Here is a 21,197-nt window from a genome sequence, read left to right on the forward strand (position 1 = left end):
ATAACAGCAACTGGATAAATAATGTTGAATCCAAAAAAAATTCCATTGCTATTTTTGATATGTTCAGACATTAAATTGTTTTTGGTGTGTGCTATGTTTATAAGTGAAGTGAGAATTTTAAGAGTTGCAGCACAATTTCTATTATATCAAAACACCTCACATTCTCAAGTAGTTCAGATCATTGCTACTAAGTAGAGAATTCTTGTCTGTTTGTATTCCTACAGCGTTTCCCTTGGTGACATGTGATTCTTATTCCTTGACTATTAGTAATGCTATTTCCTAGCCTGGAAAACAGAGTAACATGTGATAGGGAGTTGCAGAACTTTAAATGTTGCTTCTGCAATGTAGGCTACAGCATAAGAAATAATTATTCAGTGACCTACTTACTAAATGTCTGCAGTATTCTTAAACATGGTTATATATTGTGAAACATGTCTGCCAAGTCAACAGGCTTGTGTCCATATCTTAGGTTAAAATTATTTTCATACTCATAAAAAGAAAGTTCTACTAACAAACAATTCACAATGAACACAAAAGTCCTCTACCTTCTTTCTTTTACCGTTACCTTCCCTGATTTTTCCTTAGAAAACTAGTAGATACATATATGTAAGACTCTTGACCAAGCTTTGTCTTTCTTGGCTTTTCTCGGCATAAAACCTATTTCCCATTTACATTTTTGCAACTTTAAATTTTTATACAACCAAGCAAAACTAATCTTGAAAGCCATTTTCTGACATTTAAATTCTGTTTTATTTTGACAGTTAAAAAAGAGGTCTCAAAAGGTGGTGTCTCAGACTGACCTCAGGGATGAATCAGTATGACTGACAGTTTATCTGCTCCGTATTAACTAATTGGGTAGACTTGTCATACAATCTTTGTGTACCTTGACACAAAATATTCCTGTAACATTGTTCTCCTTTTGGATTTAGAAAGTTTTATGAATCTTAAAACTGACTTAAGCATAATCAGGAAACCTGAAAAGTATGAATTAAATTGACCTTCAAATTTTCTCTCATATTTGATTTTATAGTTATTCTTTAGAATAAGTACATATTCAATTTATGATACCCTAAGTTTTATGTTATTCACTAAAATTAGTTAAAATTCAGCATAGACTAAACAAGGTCAGGTAGGACAAATGCCAGTATCAGGTCTTCCTAGTGGTGGAGGCATCAGAAAGTTACAAGGCAGGAAGTGAATATAGCTCAGTCTTAGAGTGCTTACCTAGCATGCAAGTTGGGAAACCATCTAGGGGATTTGTGTCCATTGGTAGAGCACTTGCTTATCATGGACAAATCCCTGAGTTTGATCCTTGTCACTGTACAAACTAGTCAAACATGGTGTAAACCTGTGTGATTCAAGCACTAAGGATGCAGAGACAGGATGATCACGTTCTCATTGTGAGAATCTAGGAATAATCGCTTTGTAGGATACAAAGGATACCCATTGAAAAGTAAGCTGAGAGCCTTGTCAGTACAGGAGCCTGCCACCGGGGAACAACTTTGTGAAACACTTTGTGTCAGGCCCTTAAGGCAATCAGCTGGACATGCTTCAGGCATGGTAATTGAAGAGAGCGTGGTGTGGGAGACGTGGTACTATGGTGATCTACTGGTGATCCCATTAACTTTCCACACAGGCCCACTGGAAGCCTAATGCTTAATTAACTGTAATATTATAGAACACTCCCCTTTCTGTACACCTTAACAATGTACAAAGAAGAAATAACAAAATTGTAGTTGAGAGAGAGAGAGAGAGAGAGAGAGAGAGAGAGAGAGAGAGAGAGAGAGCTGCCAATCATATAATTTAGCACAGTCAAATCCTGAGTTATATTGGCCTTAATCTTCAAATCTGTAACCTGTTAACAAAAAAAACAGAAGTGAAGACTGCTTTATGGGATATTCAGAATTTGACACAAGTGAGAAAGAGTGAATTTGAATGTTAGTCATGCATATAAGATTCTTAAAGTAAACCTAAGCAGGAAGGAAAGTATGAAACATTAAGAACAGTGGAATCATTTCAACATGTGCAAAACAAATATAATCTGTAGCTCTAAAGAAGAATAAAGAGAGAATAAAGCAAAAGAATGTTTGAAATAGAAGTATTATGAATTTGCCAAAATTATGAAAAGTCACTAAGAAGGAACCATTAAGTTCTTAGAACACAGATTCTATAAATGAAAGAAGAGCCATGGGTTGTGATTTAATATATGTTAAATGTGGGCAAAAATGGAGTAGTAGGTACCAGTTTCTGTAAATATGTTTGATAACTTGGATGAAATTGGCCAGTTCTTTGAAAGATATGAATTCAAATAAATGTGAGATAAGATGAATTGGCCTATATAGATGCAATAAATTAATCTATACTTGATAACATTCAGAAAAATTCCATTGTGTAAGGGTTAGAGAAGAAATAATACCAATTATCATTCCTTCCAGAAAATAGAAAGAACGCTTCCTTATTCTGTGAGGTCAGAACTGACCTAATAGTCAAGCTATATAAAAATATTATCAAAATAAGCCTGCTTGCCTGTCTGGGGCTCCTCCACTTGTACTGCCAGGTAGATGAGCTCCTTTCTATCCAGTAGACCCACTTGGCTCCTAGAGAAGCTTCCTTTCTGCCTTCCAGGTTAACACCCCCAAAGCCTTTTGGTTCTTCCAGAGACTTACTTGGGCAACCAAGGCCACAGGCCTGACTATTTTTCCAGGACTTTCCTCCCCTCCATGACCAGCTACATCCTCTCTTGCTCACTTCAAAACACTTCAGAACTTCACTCCCCTGCTTTGGCAAGTAGGCTCTGTGCTTCTCTATACAATACAATAGGCCTTTTGGTTCCTCTAGGTCCTGTGCCTCCAGCTAACTAATCATTAAGGCTCTGCTTCATCTTCCCATTCCATGCATGCTCTGTTAGCCTCTTGACAACACACTTGGCTCCCCAAAATCTCATGTCTCCAATTGACTGTTGATCAGAATTTACTCAAGATACAGCAACCAGACTTGGGTAGTCACAGCAGAGAGCAAAAAACGGAAGAGATGGGCAAAGACTGTGCTGAGCCGTAGGTGGTATTTGTGCTGATGGTGATGACTCTCAAGAGAAGACTGAGGCTAAAATCTACAACCTCCACTATCAGTTCCACAAAAGAGCCATTTATATGACTCAACCTTCTTACATTTTATCTTTTCCTGATAGTGTACATGCCTATACTTGAAAAAAGGTGATTAGAACATAAAGTAAAACAAAACTAACACACATAGATGTGCAAATCCCACAACAGAAATAAAAGCAATGGAACAAAACAAAATCTCCCCATCAAAAATTACCAATCCATTGGCAGTGAAGCCCAATGAGAATGACAAGGATGATCTTCCTGACTAATTCAGAGGAATGATTACAGCTATGTGCACACAATTCAGTGGAGATAGCTACATACCCTAAGAGACCAAAAGCAGACAGGTAAATTAAATGAGAGAGTCTATCCAGCACATGAGAGCACAACTCAATAGAGACATAGGATTGCTGCAGAAAAGCCCATCTGAAAGGATGTAGGAAAGATAAATCCAATAAGCCAAATAATAACTTTATTTGGAAACCCCATAACAGATTAGAACATGTGAGAAGCAAGACTCAGTGCCAGAAGACGAATAAGATCTAGATCACTCAGTAAAAGTCAATGAGAAATTTAAAAATAATTACATGAATGGAACATAAGAAAGTTTAGAGACAACATGAAAAGTCCTACCATTGACACTGTAGTAACAAAAAGATAGAAAATAGCATATCACAGGCGTAGGGAATGTTTTAAATGAAATTATAGAATTAAATACCCAAACCTATAAAAAGAGATACCACCTAATTCAGGTACCAGAAGTCCTCAGCATTTTAAATAGACAGAACTAGAAAAGAAATTCCCACATAATATTATCATTAAGACTTAACAAACACAAAATAAAGAAAAGTTGCAGATAGCAGCATGGGTGAAAGCTCTAATAAGATAAGCAGGCACTCACTGGAATACTATCTGATTACTCAGCAGAAACTTTGAAGCCAGAATACCCAGAAAAGATGTGTTACAAGTTCTGAAAGACCACAATAGTCAACACACAGTGTTGAGTCCAGAAAAAATAAACTATGTATTAAAATTTAAGAAGAAAAAACAAACTTTGCACGATGAAAACAAGATTAAATGAATTTGTACTCATAAATCCAGTATCACGCTACAGAAGATTCTAGAAGGAATTCTTTAATCTGAAGAGAAATATACACAATGGGTCACAAGAAAAAAATAAGCAATTCAAGAGAAGCTAGTTTAAAAAAAGATCGAAGAAAGCATCACAAAATAAACAAACAGTAGGAATTAATATACATCATTCAATAATATTCTATAACAATATTAGTGGATGCAATTCTCTAATGAAAAGACACAGACTAACACATGGGATTAGAAAATGGGATATATCTTATTTCTGCCTCCAAGAAATACACATCATCATCAATAATAAACACCATGCTAAAAGGATAGAAAACCTATTTCTAACAATCAAGCAAGCCTGGCTATTCTGATATCTAAAAGAATAGACTACACACAAGAACTAGACAAAAGGGATAAAGAAGTACACTGTGAATTCATCAAATGAGTAATATACTAAAGAGAGATCATAATATTAAACACAGAGGCATGCTATTTCACAAAATAAATGCTATCATATTTAAAAGATAAACCTCAATAGAATGATAGTAGGAAACTTGATTACTGCACTGTTACAGTAGACAAGTCATTTGCGCAAACACTAAACAGAGAAATACTAGAGTTGGTAACACCATGAATCATATCAGTTTAAACAGACATCTACATAACTTTCCACACTAAAGAATTCAGATATTTCTCATAATTTGAAATGGAGTAGGCATAGGGCTCACTCCCAAAATCTGCCATTTGATCTGTATTTGAATAAAAAGGAAGCCTCAACAAATATAGGAAACTTATAAAATTATAAATAATAATAATAATAATAAATTAATAATAATAAATAATAATAGAAACAAGAGACAGTATTAGAAACTCATAGAGACTAAACCGCAAACCCCTGAATGGCAATTGGGTGAAGGAAGAATTCAAGAAAAGATTCATAAAAGTCCTAGATCTGAATGAAAACAAAAATACAACTTATCAAAATCCACTGGACAAAAGGAAGACAGGTCTTAATGATGCGCCTTAAGGCCTTGGAAAAAGAATAACAAACACAAAACTGTAGTGGAAAACTAATAAAGATAAGAGGAAGCCAATGAAATAATACAGAGAATCAAAACAAAGATTTGGTGATTTGGAAATATCAACAAGTTTAAGACTAAAGGAATGTCTCAGTGGCTAAGGGCACTTGGCTGTTCTTCCAAAGGACTCAAGTTTGATGCCCAGGACATGGCTGCTCACAGCTGTTTATAATTCCAGTCTCATATGATCTAACAAGTTCATCTGGCCTCCACTGGCACTGCATGTGCACAATGCATAGACATCTGTGCAGGAAAACACCCATAAATATTGAAAAAATTGTAAATAAAAATTTCAAAATGGTTCAAAACAATACAAAAGGCCTCAAACAACATTTCAAAAACAAAGCTAAAAGGTTATCAAGTTTGGCCAAATTAATGATGAGAGATAAGAACCAAATTAATAAAATTATACCTAAAATGAAGACGTTACAATAGGCACTGAGAAAATTCAGAGAATCTTGAGAACATACTTTAAAACTTTATATTATTATAACCTGAAGATTCTAAAAGAAATTTCTAGATTCATTTTGCATACAAAAGTTAAACCAATATGGACTGAATATTTTAAACAGACACAGGAAAAAAACAAGATAGAAACAGCAATTAAAATCTCCCCTAGGAACAAAAGCTCAGGACAAGGAAAATTCAGCACAGAATTAAAAAAAAAAAAAACTAACACTAATACTTTTCAAACTATTCTGTAAAATAGAAGATAAAAGAGCATTCCCAAATTGTTTCTATAAAGGCAATATTACCCTGAAACCAAGAGAATAAAGACTCAATAACAACAGAATAATGAAAATTATAATTCAATCTCCATAATGAACACAGACATAATTTTCAATAAAATACTTTTATTTGAACTTTAAAAATGATCTATGACAAATAACTCTGCATCTCAGAGCTCCAGGGATAGCTCAGCAACACTACGTCAATTAGAGTAGTTCATTACATTAAAAAGACATGATCATCTCATTAGAAATCACAATCCAACATATTATCATGAAAAGTCCTAGTGAGTCTAGGATAAAAGAACATGTCAACATAATAAAGACACACTACAACAGGCCTACGACATCATGTTAAGTGGAGAAAAACCCCAAGCATTTCCACTAAAATCAAGAATTAAGCAAGGATGGCTATTCTCTCCACTCTTGTTTAGTATGTGCTTGAAATTTTAGAGAAAAGGGGACAATAAATTGGAAAGGAAGAAGTCAAAACATCCTTGTATATAATATGATTCTATACATTAAAAAACTCAAAACACTCCACAAAAAAACAACAACAACAACAAAAAACCCTACTTCTGCTAAACACATTCCACAAATTAGTAAAGTACAAAATTAACTAGTGGTCTTCCTTATGTACTACTGATAAACAAACTATAGATGGAAATGGCCCCATTCACAATAGCCTCTAAATAAATAAATACATAAATAAATTTTGGAATAAGTAAAATCAAAGAGGGAAAGACTTGTACAATGAAAACAGTAAGGTACTAAAGAAAGAAACTGATGAAGACTCCAGAAAATAGAAAGTCCTCCCATGTTCATGGACTGGAAGGGTTAATATTGTGGAAATAGCTATTTAATTAAAAGCAATCCACAGATTCAGTGCAATACACATCAAAACTCCAACACAGTTCTTTGCAGAATTAAAAAAAAATAATAATCTCAAAACACTGCTATAGATATCACTATCCTGGGGCTCAAGTTGTATTGCTGTGCTATAATAATACAAATAGTGTGGTATTGGCATAAAACCAACACATCAATAATTAAATAGAATTGAAATCTCACATATAAACTCACACTCCTACAGCCACCTGTGTTGTTGTTGTTGTTGTTTGACTATGTTTACTAATAAGCCAGCACAAACTGGAAAAAAAGATACCATTTTCAACACAGCCACAAGTTCCCAGAATAATGATTCATGAGATTCAAAATATATTTCCAAATACCTTGGCCATATAGCAAGGTTCTTCTCTGATTAGCCCGTAACTTAATATAATCTATTTATTCTAACCTATATTTGCCACATATCTGGTGACCTGCGCTCTTTCATGTTTACTTTCTATGCTACACTCTCCTATAGGCCATAGGTTTTTTAATTGACAGGCAATTTATCCAAAAATACACAAGCTATTCTCTCAGTATTCCCCCTTTAAGTCCAATAAAAGGCTCTTTTTTCTTACAATAGTAAACTATATAATAAAAATAGTTGTTGTTTTAATTGAAAAATCTCTGATTGTTCTATTTTACCAATAAAGACTCAGGAGCTAGATGGCATGGTGAAAAACCTGCTAGCTCAGAGAGGCAGAGAAAGCACTCATCTGAACTTCATACTTAACTTAGTCCCAATAGAAAAGGTCCAAAAAGGTTCACTAGCTCAGCTGCCAGCCCAGTAGGAGAAGGCTAAAAAGCCCAAGGCCAAAGGCTTAATATCTCAAAGTCCAAAAATCCAAAGGCTAAGGAGTTGAGGCGCTCAAGATCTAGAGAGCTAAGAGCCAAGCTAAAGTGCCAAACACTGAAGACCCCTTCCACCTCTATGCTGCCTTAAATACCCCTCAACAACTCAAAGTCCCTCCTACTCGTTAATCCCTGTCAGCTGGTTTCTTGCTCCACCTCTTGACCTAGGGTTAACTTTATTAAATCCTGTGTACAGATAGCTCTTGTATTAAAGGTGTGTGTAAGGCTGACTGAACCACACCTTAATCACCTGTTTACAATAAACAAAGTTCTTGGATTAAAGGTGTGTTTGGGCTCAAGCACAAGAAACAAAAATTTATAGCTCTATCTCAGGAATCACAATGGGATCAAAGATAGCTTTTTACAGTTCACAATCTCATGCATCACAATGAGAGCAAATATCCTGCAGCAAATGATGATGGTGATGATGATGATGATGATAATGAAGAAGAAGAAAAAGAAGAAGGGGAGGAGGGGGAGGAGGAGGAGGAGGAGAAGAAGAAACAATAATGAAAACAATTAGGTAAAATTTATATTCACAATGTCCAGTCCATATGCACCTAGCAACTTTGGAGAAAGTATTATATTATCCATTCTATCTTGATGAGTTCAGAGTTCTGTACTTAAGTCATTTTCTATCATAATTTGTATTACCAATGTAAAAAATGTCTTATAGATCTAAAACTAATTTCTTAAATTATAAACAACTTAAGCTTAATTATAAGACTATAACCACTTAGTCTTCAACCCCATCAGAGAATTGAGAAGGAATAGATATTACCTGAGTATGTAGGGAGCACAAGCAAGCAGCTTCCAAAATGGAGAACTGACAGACTACTGGCTTCCTGGGCAGTCACCCCATATTTCTGTATAATGTTAGAGCATCATCTTCACCCTTCTGGCCCAGAATATCTGACAGACATATTTTTGAAGTAGGAATTAGGATGAACATGCTTACTCTGTCTTGTCTTGGCATTCAACTTTTCCTGAGTACAAGTTCTGCCCATTTCAGATACCATTCTGTTTGCAGTTGCAGAAAGGACATTTTTCTTTCCAATAGCTAGCTTGCCACATTTGAAGCCATCTCCTAATGGTGGTTCTTTGATACTCAATATCTTCTTCCAAGTTGAATTGGGTGCTGCCAGAAGCTAGCATGTCTCATTGCCAGAAAAGCCTTAAAATAATAAAACATCTTTAAATGTCGTTTTCTGTAGGTCTCTGGGGTTTTGAAGACTCTCTCTCTCTCTCTCTCTCTCTCTCTCTCTCTCTCTCTCTCTCTCTCTCTCTCTCGATATATATATATATATATAATCACAGTATATAATTATTATCTATCTAGATATCTATCTATAGTAAATCTGGATAGGCAAACATTGTTCATTTCTAGCTACTCACTACCTGTTCAACTTAGTATATATATATATATTTGTAATAAATCAGACATGACTGTGGGTTTGATTGAGTAACTATTGCCGTGAATTTTAAATCATCCTAAACAGTTTTAAAAGGACTGCTACTGAACCTTGTATTTGTAAAATTAGTTGTATAGGTCTAATACCTTATACAAGAGTTAAAACACATATACATGTATATGCATATCAAAAATAACTTTGAATTTGTATCAATATACAAAAATCTACACCAATATATCAAAAATAACCTTAATTTTCTATCAGTACAAATCTAAATCAATGTTAAATTATTAACTTAAAAATGCTCTTTGGCCTGAGAGTAGATTCAATGATATGCCCTTCCCCCAGTATTTCTATATTATTCCTATATGGTATTTCTATATTCCTTCTTCCTCTCAAGCCCTTCCACCTTAACTAAAAAAGGAAGAAGATGGAGAAACTTCTTGAGTCTAAAGTTCTACATCTAGTTTTCTCCCTGAACAAGGCCCTTTTATAACTTGTGACCAAAGCCTACCCACCCAGCAGACCGGGTAGCGCACACCTGTAATCTCAGAACTCAAGGAGGCAGACAGGTAGATCTCTGTGAGTTTGAGGCCAACTGGTCTACAAAGCACGTCCAGCACAGCCAAGGCTGAGAAAGAGAAACTCTGTCTCAAAACACAACAAAACAAACAAACAAACAAACAAAACTACCCACCCTGCCTTATAGGAATGGGATGTCACTATCTTAGGATCTTCCAACTAATTTGGGGCATGGTATTCCTTTTGGGGGCCCAACAAAATTGATAAAATTGTTAAGAACGCTAGAAAACAATTATTGTCCAGTCTCTAAATGCTGTAAATGTGCAGGCTTAAATGAAGTCCTATTTGGAACAGTCTAAAAGGGTAGACCAATTGGGATCAGCAGCTTTATTTGAAGCTGTCCTGGAAGCAAACTTTGATGGAACAGCAGTCTGAGGCTGTATCATACTGGAATAAATGGGTCAGTGTCTCAGCATCCTCCAGGATGAATCTTGTAAAGTTCACTCCAATTTCACTGGTGTCTAGTCCTTTTGTTCTGTAAACATATAAGCTCTCACAAGTAATATACAGTGTTGCAATTACATATTCATGTGATATACACAAATCAGTTAAAGATGATTCTTTGTTCTTTCTTTGAGCAGGTAAAAGACATCTGGTTTTCTTTATAAGCTAGTTTGGACTCTATTGACAAAAACTGCAATATAAGTCTCCATCCATGCCATATGAAAAAGTGACATGTAATATCAAGTCTTAAGGACTTTGCATCCAACAAGATTTATTGACTATGCATAGATGTTTATATCTAAGCCATTTTAAGAACTATTCTCAATAATAGGAATCAGAATTTATGTTACCTTCTTTAGTCTTGATTTTCTTCTTCTTATGGGTAATAAAGATCTCCCTCTGTCAAATCTGATTTTTATCAGTTTGGATGAAATTCATAATATTTCTTTTCCTGCTGAAGTTATAGTATGGGATGATTGAATTTAGCAATCCCCCTTTTACCTAGGTCTGTTCCATTCTGACCTCTCTCAAAAAGGATGCATAAAATTACCATCATGGTTGAAAATGCAGCCATTTTCAAGTTGATAATCAAAACACACTCCATGGGGTCCAATTTTTGTCCTCTATAGTGATTTTTAACATAGAAGATATTTATTTTTTAATTTCTCTAAGTCTCTATACAGAGACTTATTTTATTATTTAAATTCTGTATTTTTTGACTGTCTATAGTCAGTTTGTTTGTTTGTTTGTTTGTTACCATCTGTATATCCTTGAAAACATTTTTTACCTGATTTTCTTTCTGTTTCCTTTCTTTGGAAATTTATTTTCTATGTTCCTTTATTTATCTTTTTTATCATCATATAAGTTAATTTCTTTTTCAGTATTTAACTTTAATCTAAACTCTTTCCCATGTTTACATGGCTTATTCCTTTCAATTTACCTAATTTTGTCTTGAAGGGTTTATTTTATCAAACAAACTATTTATATCTATGACATTTCACAATCTCTCTCTAGGGTTAAAAAAAATTATTTTTTTTTACCTAGTTTATTGAGTTTGGGTTTATGCAAGGGTATGTGTGTGCGCGCTCGCGTGTGTTTCTGTGCTTGGCTCCTGCATCAAGAGAGCTGTGCTGTATTTGCCCAAGCCACTGTTCTTGTCTTTTGAAGGGAAACATAAATAAAGCCTTAAAGGGCTAAACCTTTTACCATGACTCACCTGACAGGAATGGGTGGTCCTACCATGTTATGAGTGGTTTCCTGGCTTCTCAGTGGTAACCAGAGCTGCTGCTACAGTGGCTGGCCTAGAACTGGTCTCTGCTGGCTAAGAGTGTTTGCACTTGCTGGAAAGACTGCTGAGCACCTCAGGCCCTTAACCACTGAGCCAGCTGTGCATATGGTCTGCACCCCCATCCTGTTCTTCCCAGCTGGTTTTCCCATTTCCCAGGCTAATTTTTGCTGTTCTGGGCAACTTTTCACCTTCAGGGTGTGCCTAAGGCATCAGTCTTGTCTGCTTTTGCGCTCTTTTAAAGAGACCAGGCTTCTTTTCTTAAAGATTCAGATTTGAAGGGGTTTTCAGTTTTGGGAGATGGTTTGTGCCTCTACCCAGAACTTTTCTCAGGTTAGTTTGGACTTTATGCTCCACACGTGGTACACCATATGTTGTAATCTGTTTTTATTCCCATCCCTATGCTCCCTATGCTCAAAAACGATTTATGAGACTCAAAATATTATTTACAAAAGCCTAGGACATATAAATAGGCTTTTCTTTGACTAACTTATAGCTTAATATAACTCACTAATATTAATCTGCATTCTTCCATATGGCTGGGTACCTGTGCTCAGGTGCCATGCTTCAGTCCTCTTTCTCATCTTCCTGGGCAAATGTGCTTGTTCCTGGCTCTATGCCAGAATCCTTTCTGCCTGCCTGATGTCCCACCTCTGTCCTACACTTTCCTATGGGCCAAAGGTTTTTTAATTGACAGTCAATGCATCCATAAAATGCACACGATATTCTCTCAGCAAACACAGGTTCCTAGTCAAACTGAACACCTTCATGTAGAAGGATGAAACTGTATTCTCTTACCCTCCTCAAAGGTCAACTACAAATGTATCAACACATCAACATTAGATGTAATGCCCTGAATATATCTGAAGAGAAAGTAGGAGAAATACTTCAATGGCAGGCAAAAGAAGAACCCTCTGAACATAAACCCAGTAATAAAGACCAATAGTTGACAAGTGGGAGTCTGTGAAACTAAAAGGCTTCTGTACAGCTTACAAAGATGGAAGTCTTTACTAGTTACACATCTGACAATGTGTTAGTGTAAGGGATATAAAAAGCACTGAAAATATGCCAAGAAAAAGAATCAACCCAATTAAAATTTGAAACATAGAACTCAAATGAGAGTTTGCAAAAGGTCATCCCCCTCAGGAACAGTCATAGGGGAGGGGAATAAGGGGAAAATGGGAGGGAGGGAAGAATGGGAGGATACAAGGGATGGGATAACCATTGAGATGTAACAAGAATAAATTAATAAAGGAGAAAAAAAAGAAATACAAATGTCTGAGAAATATTTTTATAGTGATCAAAATCATTAGCCTTCAGGGAAATGTAAAATAAAATTACTTAGAGATTTCATCTTCCCTAAGTTAGAATAGCTACGATTTAAAAACAACAACAACAACAAAATAAATGATAACAAATGCTTCCATGAATGTTCTGAAAGGACAAAACTTATCCATTGTTGGTGGATGTGTCAACTAGTGCATCTACCACAGGATCCGTTTGTAGTGCTGCAGGATATATTCCGAAGGTCTTTATATATTTCTACTGCGCTTCTTACTCATCTGTTTTCAGTCTGCTTAATCCACAATTGTGAGAAATAAAAACATCCTAGATGTCTGAGTGGACTGTGAAAATGTGTGCATATACAATGAAATATTATTCAGTTCTAAATAACATTAAATCATGTAATTTCAAAAATAAATAGATGGAGCAGTAAATAATTATACCCATTAAGTAACTCAGACCCAGAAAGACAAACATCACATGTCCTGTCTTATATATGAATGGAGGCTGTGAATGTCTAGACATGTGTGTTTAAAGTGTAGTAATCATAGGAAGAGGAACCTAGTAAGTGTCTCTGGCAGCAGGAAAGGATGATAGGCTCAGGAGGTATGAAGAGGGATGCAATAATGGCACTGCAATGGTTAAGGGAGGAGCATAACAGGACGAAAGGATAGAGGAAAGAGAATAGGAAGGAACAACTAACACTAAAGTATCTTGAAAATGCTATGCAGAAACATACTGTAGAAGTTTCCTAAAATATATACATATATATGTGTGTATATACATACATGTATGTACATGTGAGGCTGACAATGCCTCTCCCAAACACCATAGGATATTAAATAAGAAATCCATTTCCAGGTGTGAGTTACCTCTTTCCAGATGTTGATTAATGGGTTTCTGTAGATAACCCTCCACCTAAACACTATAGGCTCTTGTCACTACTCTTAATTACTCTTCAGAGCTGCTGAAACACGAACACTTGAGGCACAGTGCATGAGGAAATCAAGCTGCTGCCAACCCCAAAGCATTATCCCTAGCACTTTTCACAGTACTAGAAGATGTGTTGCATGCGCCTGGCAGAGACAAGTAATCAACAGTGTTACCCAGCAATACTGGAAGCAACAACAATGATAACCCAGTATGATATGTTCATGGGAGCAATAGTGGCATGCACGCTATGGGGGTAACCAATTAGTTTCTGATTGTATTTAAATCATGCTGCATAAGATAGAACTAATACCATTAACTGGGTGAAAGTTTATGGCTGGCTAGGGCACAGGAGAACCAATACTCCTATTGTGCTGCATGGACTTAATAACAAATTGCCCAAATTTTTATCATTATACTCATGACACGGTGCATCTATCAACCACAGAAACTTATTTTTGTAAGAGATGGAAATTAATGCAGAGATGTTGTGAAAGTTTTGGTTTATGATATGTAAACATGTTTTTGTTTTAATCTCAGGTGTGAGATATGGAGGCTGCTCCATTTTATCCACAGCTGATAACTGCCTCATTAGAGGGTGTGTGATCCTTGTCAGCTGGGAACTGCCTCATGAGGCGGCCTGGTCTTTGCCAGTGGGAATAAATGCCAGACCCAGAGAGGCTGGGATGTCTAAGAGGGAGGAAGGCTACTGCTGCATCCCCTGGTGCTCCTTGTTGCTGTTGGTGCAATTGATGAGAAGTTGAAGATATCCTGAAATGAGTATTAGATGTGCCCCAAGGAACATGACGACCCTAAACAGCAAGAAGTAGCTAAGGAAAACTTCTCCACACTAACTTTCTTTCTCTTTTACCTGGTATTGGAATGTTGGAAGGAATTGAATGAAGAAGGAAAAAAAGATACAAAAGAAACTAAAATAAAAATAAGATTTAAAACTATACCTATGCAGAGACACACAGCTAGTCAGTTTTCAGAGAACAAGAAACTGGAGTGCTCAGCGGTAAGTGGTACGTTTATATCACAAAACTTTGGGACCATGAAGAAAGAGGCAGGGGTGAAAAGACTGTGAGAGAACATTTACAGGGGAAATATTTGCCAGACAACAGAAGCCTTGCACACATGAATTCATAGTAGCTGTGATAATATGAAAAAGACCTACACAGGATCAAACTGGCCAAAATCCCAGCATGGATGGAGAATGAGCTCATTAGTGCCACCCTTAGCTGAGGAGTTATTACTAATTTAAAGATGAATGGGATGGAGGGAGAGTCAGTATTCTTCAGGGATGCAGGTTCTGGGATTCTGTCAACACTCCAGAAGATGGTCTTCCACCCATGAACACACAGGCAGCACTAAGTGAGCTCAAGATGTTTAAACAAAAAGCACATGAACTCAGAAGGTAAATATGAAAGAAAGAGTAAGGAGGAGTCAAAGGGGATGGAATGGATCATGGACTTGTTCAAATCGCATTATATTCTACAATAATGAAATTCTTAAACAATAAAAAATAATGTACAAATATATCAGCAGCATAGTTATTTTGAATGATTAAAAAAGGAAAATTCAAATAGTGAAACACAAGTATATTTCATAATATTGAAAAGATTTCCTAACTAGTATTATAAACTAAATCCAACAATATATGTAATAATTCTTCAGATCATGCCCAAGTATGACTAATCCCAGGTGCACAAACTGATCCAACATTTAAAATAATCACAAATATAATCCTCCATATCAACATGATTTTTTAAAAGGTCATACAATTAAACCACTTGAATCAGAAATACACTTGACAAAACCCAACATTTGTTTTTAAAAAAATTTATTACATCCAAATAAGAATAGAAATTGTCCTTGAGATGATAAAGAATATCTACAATTGTCTGTAGTTAGCATTGTGCTTTGTGGTGAATGACTACATATTTTCTAAGATCAGGAGCAAGGCAGAAATGAAATACCTTAAGGTTTTGATTTCAATAATTCAAAACTTCTTCATTAAGGCAAAATAAAAAAAACACATAAAGTTTTAAAAGGAAATAAGCTAATTTATTCACACAGAGATGTGATTGTCTATGTGAAAAATCCAAAGAGTGTATGAAAAATTCTTTGTATGCATAAATAAGACCAAAATAAAAGAATATAATCACATGGATCCTATATGTATTTGGCTGAATGTAAATTCTTCATTTGTTTGAGTGCTTTGATAAATAGCACTGATTTTTAAATTTCAGAATCTAATCAGTTATTCCCGGAATATATAGGAAATCAGATGATGCTGGGGGGGTCTGGTAAATGTATTAGTACTTTTGTAATGAATAACTTTGTATTTTTTCAGACATGTGAAGGGAAGCTTAGAAGAGATCCCCATGAAGCCGTTGCCATTGGGTAGCTATGGCCATGGGTGGTTTTGCACCCAACATGAACTGGCAAGTAAGGCTACACGTGGCCAACATGGTATTCCTCCAGTGGACACTGTGCACATAACAGAGCAGGAAGAGCTGGAACTTTCTAGGCTTTTTAAGTCAGCCCTTCATCACAATGACTAAAATGACCAAAAAAGAATAGTGCTCAACTTCTCATATTATCCTTAAGGGAAAATTAAAGAAAAATACGTTTCCTATAGGACTCAATGGTCTCACCTTAATCAAGTTGACAGTAGAGTCTGTATCTATATATACTAATTTCTCAATTATAATAATACTATTTCTCTTGTTAGTATTTTGAAGATTTATAAAACTCTAATAAAAGAATATAAGAAATAGCTTTAAAATTATACTACATAATAGAAATATATACTTTTGTTAATTACCCAACTTTATAAGAGCTAGCCATTACTAGTTTTTGAAAGGACAATCAAAGACACCTATAAAATTATAGTTTTACTGATTAATTTTATTTGACAATTGCATACATAATAAAATAAAATTTGCTATTTTTAAAAAATTACAGTTATGAAATAGTAATGAAAAAAATTTTATGATTGGGTATCACCACAACATGAAGAATCCTGTTAAAGGGTCACAGCTATTTTTTCCAAAAAGAAAACTCTTACATATATCTTTGAAATATACATATTTATAAAATGTACAAACATTGATTTGATATAAAAGTTACAAGTTTCCATGTATTTCTCTTTACATGTTGATTTCTTTCCATTTATTTTGCCTAAAATTCTCTGGTAGCAAATGAAGTTAGTGATTGTTGATGACTATATTTTATTCATTCAGAACAATAGGTTACAGTACATCGAAGGAAAGGACTACTTGTTCCTACAAGTTCAGCCTCTGGTGATGGAAAGTCCAACTGGAAACATTCTAGATAAGATAGCCATAAAACTTACAATTATAACAGAGATAATAAACAAGTCAGAATCGAAGGTTATTATCCACAGCCCCAAATAAAGTACTTTCTAACGTCAGTATAACATTTTTAGTGCTTTGAACACAGAAGACTAAACTATGTAAACTGATCTCTAATTGTAATGTGGGATTTTTCTAATTTAAAAGATAATTGTAATGAGGATATTATGTAAAAGTAACTTTTATTCCCCATACATAATTGTCATCCCAAAGGCTTACTGGCAGGCTGCTTCAGCTCAACTGTTCTACTCTCCTTGCTGCTCCAACTGGCTTCTCTAGACTTCTGACTGAATTGCGCTACTTGACCTCATACTAACTGTGTTAATATGTACTAATCTTCTGGCTCTTTCTCATCCTCTAACTGACTCTCTCTTTAATTTTTCTCTGTAAAACTCTCCTGGTAAAACTGGCTGATCCTCCTATCCCTCTCCTCTGCTCTCCCTTAAGTCCCATCTCTTTCTTCTTCTTCTTTTTTTTTTTCTATTGAGAGTTGAGAGTATCATATCTCTGACTCATTCTGTCAAAGCTATTGCTGATTCATCACTTTGTCTACCTCTCAATTAGATGTCACTCTCAAACATGGGTGCTTTCTTCTACAAACGAACTTTAACTTCATTGTTTAGGACTAAAAGTGTGTACCAAGGACATGTCTATAATCCAGCCAAAAGGATCAGAGGCGTGTGTTGAGGGTGTGTCTGCATTCCTGACAGAGGAACCATGTTGCTGGATTAAAAATCTCTACAATATTATTTTTATTTAATAGAATTATATATGTAAATTAATAAAACTTACATGTTTAAAATAAAAAGCAACTTCTTAGTTTTTATTCTACCTTATCTTTTTGAATTGATATTTAATATAAATTATCTCCACAATAAGTTGAATATTTAAATTTTAGAATTATATTGTGAACTGGAGTTGTACCTCGGTGGTATAGCACTTGCCTGACATTTAGAAGCCCTGAGTCTTCAGTAATGGAAAAATGGGAAAGGATAAAAGAGAAAACAGAGACTTACATTTCATTTTCTTAACATTAACATAAAATCATTTAAATAAAATTCAACATCAACCAGATAATATTGTAGTGAATACAGTTATTGTAAGTGCCTAAGAAAGTGTTCTATCCCTAATCAAACCTAACTTCCTTTCATTGTTTACTTTATTGTAAATATTGAGATAATAGCATCTAATGTGAAGTACACATATTTCACTTAAGGTTGCATTATATACTGATATACATTAGGGACATAAAGCACCTCTAAAAAGCATCTGGCCTCCAAAGCAGCACCAAATATAGATTACGATGCCAAAAAAAGTGTACATCATTTCTGACTTTGATCTTTTTGGTTCAATTTTGATTACTCAGAACAATAGCCACAAACATCTTTCAAGGGGTCATATTCCAGAAATCTGGCAAATTGTGTAGGATACAGAGATTTCAATTAAAGTGCTTTCTTGAGTAAAATTGCTGTCTCCTCAGTGTAACAGAGACATGGGGGATAGAGTCAGAGATTGCAGTAAGTGTTCCTGATAAAGACTAAATTCTACAAGGGACTACATACAGAAAGGAAGTATGAGCTGTGACTTATTTTTTCTTTCAAAAAAGCATAAGGATTCTCACAGCAAAAGAAGTTCCCAGAGTTTCAGAGGCTTTCTTGATCTGCTTAGGTGACTCTTCAGACAAATCACTGATTACCAGGTGACTATTTATATCTCCTTAGTACAATTATAAACGTATTCCCTATTACTAACATAGCCATTGCAAAACTGGTCATCCAAATATTCTACTAGAAATCTAAAATACTACTAAAAGTAAGTATTTTGATTGTCTTTAACATTTATGGAAAATAAATAGTTTATTTTATGTACTAATTTGTTTCACCATGCAAACTGGGAGATATAGCCATATAATCTCTGATGCTTCCAAATGTTGGCTTTTCTTTTTTTTTTTTTCTAATTGTCTTCCAACTTCCCTACACTTGCATATTTGTGGAAAGAGTTCACAAACTGAGACACAAACATCTACAGACAATCAATAAAATCTGAGCTAACCATTCTTGAGTAACTATGTAAACACTACTAGAAACAGTCATTTTTCATTTATTATCTTCTGAATTTCTGAAATTGGCAAAATTATTGGACTGTCATGTGTAGTAAAGTTAAAGTTATGAAATATTCACAAACTACCTTAAAACTATGAAATATATTTTAGCATTTGCGTAACAGCATTATCAGTTGGTTTTGTTTCACTTAAGTTTGTAACAAAATCTACACACCAAAAAATTAATTGAAACTTTGTACAATGAAGATTTAAGGATTATGGTCCAACCCAGACCCAGAAAGATATGTATGATATATACTATAAGTGGATATTAGCCTAACATAGATGTCCTCTGAGAGATCCACCCAGTGGGGGATTGAGACAGATCCTGGGACATGCAGAGGGACTCTGGGCGAGGAGCTGCAAATTGTAGAATTGCACGGAAGAGCTGGCGGGTGGGAAGGCAGGGATGGGAGGTTCGGGGAGTTGTCAGGATCTCCACAAGGAGACTATCAAGGCTGGAAGATCTGGACCCAGAAGTGCCTGCACAAAAGGATGCACCAACCAAGGACATTGCAGGATGAGGACCTAGAGCCCCTGTTCAGATGTAGCCAAGGGACAGCTCATTCTCCACATGGCCTGTGGGGTGGGGGTGGAGGGGATGGTGGCATGTGGGCGGGGCTGCCTCTGACAAGAAGCTGATGTCCTAGATTGATCACTGGCCCCTAGGGGAAAGGCCCTGTGGGCACACAGAGGGAAGGGATTCAGGCTAGCAGATGAGACCTGATAGGCTGTGGTCAGACTGTGGGGGAGGAGGACCCCACAATCTAGGTGATGGGAACAGAACAAGAAAAGGAGGGAGGTGGGAACAGGAATATAAGAACAAGAGTGAGGGACTACAATCAGGATGAAGTGTGAATAAATTATAATAATAATAATATAAAATAAATAAAGATTATAATCTTTATTATGAAATGGGTCTTTTAGATACTAAATACCATTCTATTTTATAATGACCACCATAGTTTGGAGATAGCTATAGTTTTATTTAGTTTCACAAGTACTTTTTATTTTTTCCTCTATCTAGAATGGTGACAGAATCAAGTGCATTCTCTCAATGCCAGCCATCTTGGGAGAGATGTTTTTGTTCAAACTCTAAAGCACAGATTTTCTTTCATATATCACTGTTCAGTGACACATTTTTCTCTTCCCACACATTTTCCATATGCTCTACTCTCAGATTCTTGTACTGTATTCCACCAAGATCTTTCATATGTTCATTTTGCAAGTTTTTTAACGTAAAAACTTACATATTAAAATAATTCTCAAAAGCAGATAAACCATTATTAAAAGCGTTATTTCTTAATGGACCATCTCACTATATAGAAGGCTAAGACCGCATGAATAGCAAGAATTCTCTACAGAGTTAGAGATGAATTTACTTGAAACTAGAAAGGGAAGAAATGGTTACATACATATCTCATCCCTGGCCACTCCTTTACATGTACTCTTTTGAATTAAGCTGATGATGCAACTTTGTTTCTAATGTTTGACCAGTAAGCTTTCCACCTTGGCAACCGTCATGAGAGCATCTGAGGAAGGCAGCATGAGAGTAGGACCAGAAGTATGTAAGTGGGACCAACACCATAAGGAGGATCCAGAATCAACCTTATGCCCACCATTAATTTCAGGTTCAACAAGAAAGCCATGAGGTGCTTGGTCTTCTCTAGGTTTTTTTCTGTTACTTAATGGAAGTTGCTTTGTACTTGTGAGCTAATTAGTTTGGGCTTTCTAATACATCTATATTAAGGATGTTCCAAGATAAATTATTTCTTTATATGAAATGAAATAAAGGCAATCGATCTCTTTATCGAAATAGATACTCGTGGTGAAAAGAGCATTGGTGCAAGTTCAAGCCATAGAAGTCGTCACTACTTTGCTCAGGCAGAACAGCTTATAATCTTGGCTTTGGTCTTCGAGAGAAGGTTGGATAGTTCACATAAATGTCCTCTGTTTCATCATCTACAGACTGGATGGGAGAAGTGGGACTTCTGCAATTGGTGGCTACCTACAAAATAAATAGCAGAACATGAGTGACCCACTGA

General features: G+C 35.5%; 1 protein-coding gene and 1 long non-coding RNA gene across 4 annotated transcripts in view; both read right to left on the reverse strand.

Annotated features, from left to right (window-relative positions):
- LOC311596170 overlaps positions 1-21,197 on the reverse strand; it is a 181,344-nt gene that overhangs the window by 62,959 nt on the left and 97,188 nt on the right. The window lies entirely within an intron of this gene.
- Positions 16,631-21,197, reverse strand: part of CD226 (CD226 molecule) — an 83,112-nt gene continuing 78,545 nt past the window's right edge. For all 3 annotated transcript variants that reach the window (XM_084779371.1, XM_084779372.1, XM_084779370.1), the window contains one exon: positions 16,631-21,160. In XM_084779371.1, coding sequence (XP_084635497.1) covers positions 21,047-21,160 — 114 coding nt within the window. In that variant the 3' untranslated portion in view covers positions 16,631-21,046. The remainder of the gene's footprint in view (positions 21,161-21,197) is intronic.

Source organism: Acomys minous (genome assembly GCF_964271855.1).
Source record: "Acomys minous genome assembly, chromosome: 4".
NCBI lineage: Eukaryota > Metazoa > Chordata > Mammalia > Rodentia > Muridae > Acomys > Acomys minous.